The 6,000-nt window shown below is 54.0% G+C and overlaps 1 protein-coding gene across 1 annotated transcript in view; it reads right to left on the bottom strand.

Annotated features, from left to right (window-relative positions):
- The window catches only part of LOC119099513 (visual system homeobox 2), a 51,780-nt gene extending 46,307 nt beyond the window's left edge, over window positions 1-5,473 (bottom strand). The window contains exon 1 of the mRNA XM_037222672.1: window positions 5,000-5,473. Coding sequence (XP_037078567.1) covers window positions 5,000-5,215 — 216 coding nt within the window. The 5' untranslated portion in view covers window positions 5,216-5,473. The remainder of the gene's footprint in view (window positions 1-4,999) is intronic.
- Between the last annotated feature and the right edge of the window lie 527 nt (window positions 5,474-6,000).

Raw genomic sequence — 6,000 nt, forward strand, 5'->3', positions numbered from 1 at the left:
AGAGACAGCCGTATCCCACAGACGCACGTCCAGCGACGGGGTCCACTGACACCGGCGGCCCGGCGGGGACACACCCCGTGACCACCCTGCGCTCGCGCCCGTGCGACGCTGTTTCATCAGACATTCTCGGGCTCAGCTTACGTCGGAATTAGCCGGCGCCGCTTCCCAGAGGCTGTGGCGGCTCGTGGTGCACGGCGCCGCCCGGCCGACCGCAGCCTCCCGCCCGGGCCGGCGGCGTCCGCTGAGCCGACCGGCCCTATTGAGTGGGCATTACCGGTCACGCGAGCGGAGGTGGCCCGCTCGGTGCGGGCGCGCGCTGGGTCAACAGCGCGGTCAGGAAAACACTCCGGGGAGGCGGCGAGCAGCCTGGAGTACGGCGGGGTTGCAGAGTGCCGTCCCCTTTGGCTTCAGATGTTTGGTTTTAGAAATGAGCGACGATTTCCGTTTAGCTCAGCGTATGAAATGATACGTGCCGTGCTTGTGTTCAGAAAGGCGCTGGCCCGACACGTAATGTCCTGTGCATGGCTTAGTCTCACCATGGCGCTGCGCATGTGGCTGATATTGGGGTATGTTTGTTGGCCCTAAGCGATCGAAGTGACATAGGCCTAATGTGAGCCCCGCCAGAGCTCAGAAGACCTGACACCCTTCACCTCCGATGACGGAGCTCATGCAGCCACGCGTTTATTGCTGTTTTACACACAAAATGATTAGAATCGTACCTTTTATTACGAGGCCCGGCTTGGAAAGGCCTCCAGCGTTTAAGCGGCTGAAGGAGTTAGTGCATCTGCTAAACACTGCGCAGAAATACAGGGACGAATTGTGATCTTCGGACTTGAAGAATGTTTGAGACGAGTCCTCGTCGCCTATGTTGATACACATTGGAACTTGTGTTGACACACATTGAAACTCGTGTTGACACACATTTAAACCCGTGTTGCTACACATTGAAAATCATGTTGAACACATTGAAACCTGTGTTGATGCATACTGAAACCTGTGTTGATGCACATTGAAACCAGTGTTGATACACATTGAAAACTGCGTTGATGCATATTGAAGCCTGTTTTGATACACATTGAAACCTGTGTTGATCACAGTGAGACCTGTGTTGAAGCCTGCGTTGATACACATTGAAACGTGTTTTGATACACAGTGAAACCCGTGTTGAAACCTGTATTGGCACACATGGGAAAAATATTTGAACTACTATTCTCATCTGTTTTGTCGATTTGCGCACTACGTCTCGGCCAGTTATTTCTCCATCCGACACCAGAGGTGACCGTTTGTCCCGACAACCATATGAAGTTGTTTGGCTCATCATCATGGACACACAATAGTCTCAAGAGGCTTTCGCAAGATCTTATCACGCTGAATGAGAGCGCTGCCATGATGAAAATACCAGCACCGAGTATTAGTCTCATATGATGGCGTCATAGAGCTGCTGCATATTCTTCCAATGAGAAGAATTATTTGACTCTGTCAGTCGCCGTCTCATGATTTCTATCTGGTGAGAATCATGCCGCGCTAGCCTCTCCTACGTTTGCCTACATCGCGTAGTTGGCTTCATGCCTGTTTCAACTCTGGTCGTCGGTTGCTCTGGTATCTTAAAAAACGCCCAAGCCCTCCTCCCAAAATGCACGGTTCGCGCTCGAGTGTGCGTGTCCAGCTGCTCACATCTGCTGCCAGTACAATTTTGCGTTTTCTCGTCCGTCAGACGACCTTGATCTCATCTCACGACACCGGGTCGCCGAGATCTGGCCCCAGTATTGATTTGCGTTGCTCAGCCTTTTGGCAGTTAGAGATGTCGCGCCCGCCACGTCACGAGCGGCCATACGAACGACGTATCACGAGCGGCTCACAGTTTGTTCACAAGCACCATGCTGCGGGGTAATCACACCTAATCAAATGGCTCCCAGCAGATACAAATAGCATGGGTATAAACATCAGACAATGCAACTTTTATGCTATGCTTTCTGTTGATAACAACTGAATGAAACCACGTCCAGGTGTCACAAAAATATCTTGTTAGAGAGCGCGGTGACCCGACCCGGATAGCAGGCCTACCATGCAAACTGAAAATATCCTCATGCTCGAGCAAGACTCGCCTCTACTGCGTCCACGCTCGAAATGAAGGCCCACCCGCGCTGTATGCTGCGGACGTAATCAGACATGCTTCTCCGTCCAAAGGAGTACCCGCCTGAGTGAAAGGACGATGTCTCGTCCAGTTTCCAAAGTTAGAGGCGTCGGCGCCGTGTCGGATGCGCCATTTTCAGTATTTGACTGCGGCTTTCCGCGTGCGATTGCGTCTTTTGACGAAGCCGCACATATATAATGACGTCGGGTGTGACCGGTGAGAATAAGCCGTTGCATGTGATACGATTTTTGTTGTTGTTTTGTTAGCGTAGCATTACGTAACTGAAATATAGTTTTTCAACTACATTTGGAGAATGCCACCGACGGAGCCGTCGGCACACACAAACTGGTAAGAATAGCCAATGATGCGAAAAGCTCACTCAGGTCAAAGAGCTTTTTAGTGTGCTCCTCAGTGTATGTGTCACCCTCCTGATACACCAATCAGCTCTGCTTAGACCCACCGCATCCCCGGAGATATCTGTCTGCCAGGGAGCACGGTCAAAACGTGCGCACAAGAGGGCTGTTCAGTGGTCTTGCTGCGAGGCATCGGCGCTTCTTGTCAGAATTACGGCATCGCCCTTAAATGCCTGACAACGACGCCGCACCGGTGCCAGACTGGACACCATGGTACCAACTAACAGACAACACAAGATTTGGCTGGCGGGAATACCGACAACAGCTTTCAAGGCGTTCGGTGCAGGCCAACACTCCCACTCCGGGACATCGGCTGTCTCAACATTTTTCAGTCTACCCACTGTTTTAGTGCCGACGGTTCTGACCTATTGCCGGCCTTCAGAATGCTGTATTTAAGTGACGCTTACTAGATTGTTATTGCTGAAAAAACTTCCCAACACTGCAAACACTCAAAATTCGCCATGACTGTTGTTAACAGACATGACATAAGGCATTATGACATTAGACATTATATTATATGGTAGATGTTTTACATGGTTCATAGGGATTCCAGAGACGCAGAGCGGTTAAGCTAAGCGCTTGGAGAACCAGAAGTACTGGGTCCGATTCCCCGCGGTGCCCGCCAACTTCATAACCATCGTTTATTAAAGCAGCTCGGTGCATTCACAAGGGCCCTGGTTCAGCTTGGGACGTGAGCGTCAGGACGTTTCTAGTAGTGCCTGCCTTAGTTCCGCGCGGGACGTGAGCGCCAGGACGTTTCCAGTAGTGCCTGCCTTATGGCACTCTGAACAGGCACTGTCAGAATGTGCATCCGCGTAAAGTGCTGTAACAACTGTGCCTTAAAACATCTGAAAATGCCCTGGCTGACTGAAGGGGTTTTGAGTATCTTGAGGTCAGTAACTTTTCTCTTATCAAATCATCTGCTCCTCTGTTTCAAGGCGCGCTCTTACCGACCTCTGCACGGCCCGAACCTAAGGCGTTGCGTTCGGTGTCCCCAATCAAATCTTCAAAATCGAAACGTTTTGTCTTTCCTTCAGAGTAAAGGTACTATTTCTGACACACTTCATGACATAAAGGTTGCTGAAAGGTCCTCTGTCGCTCTCATCCGCCGCTGGGAGAAGCAGTCTGGACGAGCGGGATGCTCGGGACCAGGCTTTGCCTGTCGATCTGTTCTGGTCTGGGTTCTTTGGCGAAACTGAAGCAAAAGTCATTGTGCATACCCTTAGCGGCAAGGTCCCCCGCTGAGTCTGCTAGTTTCACTGCATGGTGGACATCGTTTCCGAAATGATTCAGCTCGAAGAGAGGTCTGGTCGGCCAAAGCCAAAGCCTTCAATAAATCCATTCGGTTATTTCCAGCTGCACACAAAGCTGACTGTGGACGTATCACACAGCGTCTGAGAGATTGGGGGGGGGGGGGGGGGGAAATCGAGACCTGGGCGGCCAGCTCGATCTCATGTTGTAGTATCAACACGGAGGATATACCAATCTCTGACTGTGGCTGCGGAAGCGGGAAGTAAAAACTAATTTTGGCAACCTTGGAGGGTGCACGTGCCACCAGCTCTCCAACGGCTACACCCAGGGAGCTGGTCGGACGCGAACCACCAGAGCAAAACAACTGCACGACGTAAGCCCGCTCCAAATGATCTGGCCAAGCCGCAAAATGTCAATATGCTCCAATTCATCTCAAAGTACTCAAACATGAACTGGTAGCCAACGCACCTAAAGGGGCAAAATGACGGCAAATCTGCAAAATTGTGAGCTCCCGTCTGAAACGGTGTTTATAAGTTCGGAAGATGTTACTGCTGCACGACATGTCATGACTGGACAAAGGCACCAAACATCTATTCAAAAGAGCTCGTCTGTACGCACAGCAGATAGGTGTACTCAGATCTAACTGATTTGTGTGAAATGCACCCTACAACCGCACGAAAATCCCTGAATATCACAGAAATTACCGCCCCCTTCGTTACCTTTCTTGTGTACTGTACTACTGTCAACACCAATGCACCCCTCATCCGCCACATAGCTAACGTCGGGAACTGTGGCTGTCGTCAGCGGCTGGTGGGATGCGTCTGTCTGTGCCGGACTTACGACCGTCCTCAGCGGCTGGTGGGATGCGTCTGTCTGTGCCGGACTTACGACCGTCGTCAGCGGCTGGTGGGATGCATCTGTCTGTGCCGAACCTGCGGCCGTCGTCAGCGGCTGGTGGGACGCGTCTGTCTGTGCCGGGCTTACGACCGTCCTCAGCGGCTGGTGGGACGCGTCTGTCTGTGCCGAGCCTGCGGTCGTCGTCAGCGGCTGGTGGGATGCGTCTGTCTGTGCCGGACTGGGTAAGGACGCGGCTTAAGTCTCCGGTTGCTCGCTCTCCCACGGCGCGTCTCCCAAGTCTCCGGGTCAGCCCACCCGGGCCTCCTCACTCTCTCGCCGACACACCCCGCATCTCGTCACTCACCTGCGACATGAAGTGCGGCCGGCTGTAGGAGACGGCCGGCGGCGGCAGTGTCGGCGCCATCGCCGTCGGCGAGCGCTGCTCCTGATTCAGCCCGAGCAGCTCCTGGATGGCGAACGGCGAACGCTGAGGGAAGGCCGGCAGCGCCGCGCCGCCGCCGCCGTGGCCGCCCGCCAGCATCGGCGCACCCATCCGGTCCGGGTGCATCACGTTCATCATGGTCCGGGGCCGGCACCACACTGAGGCCGCGCGTCGACGCCGCCGCGTTCGCCGCCTGCGCGCGCGCGCTGACAGACGCACGCCACGCCGCTGAGCAAATACAATTAAACGGCTGTAATTGGTGCGATTGACGGGCGCCGAACGCACGCGAGGTGATGATGATTATGCGGCCGGGTCGAGTGCGCGCGCCAGATATAATTCGCCGGTCGCATGCGCGCCGCGCGCGTCTCTCCGTGCGTAATTGCCACTGCTGCCCGGACAGCGTCGGAACTGGCTCTAAATCTCGCTCGGACCGCTTCGGCGCTCATACGCCAGCCTATTAGCGGTCGGCCCCGCGTCACTGCGGAAGCCCCGCCCACCGCCGGCCGCCGGCCAATCAGCGGGCAGCGATAGCCGGACGACGGACGGCCCAGTAATTGGCTTGTTAGAGGGTGGAGAGTGTCCGAGATGTAAGAAAATGACTGGCCCGAATTCTGGCCGGTAAGGTGCGGTACGTCGGGGAGGTTAATTTGCGGCTTAGGAACAGCGAAGACCCTTCTGAGCGTTATGTTTTACTGTGGTCAAGGTTGCGTGCCTTCCGTGGGAATATTTTTGATCGTACCATTCAAGTACTTCCAATGCTTTTATTAACAGGACCAGACTGATAGGGACAGGGGTCCGTAGGCGCCTTCCGCTTGCACAGCAGACCTTGCTGTCAGCATACCTGCGTGGATTTTCGATGGGCCTCCTTCCAAAATGCGAAAATAGAGTGGGGCAACTTGTTTTGCGGCAAAAAATGTGTTGTG

This window comes from Pollicipes pollicipes, unplaced genomic scaffold (assembly GCF_011947565.3).
Source record: "Pollicipes pollicipes isolate AB1234 unplaced genomic scaffold, Ppol_2.1 Scaffold_2555;HRSCAF=2994_pilon_pilon_pilon, whole genome shotgun sequence".
Classification (NCBI taxonomy): Eukaryota; Metazoa; Arthropoda; class Thecostraca; order Pollicipedomorpha; family Pollicipedidae; genus Pollicipes; species Pollicipes pollicipes.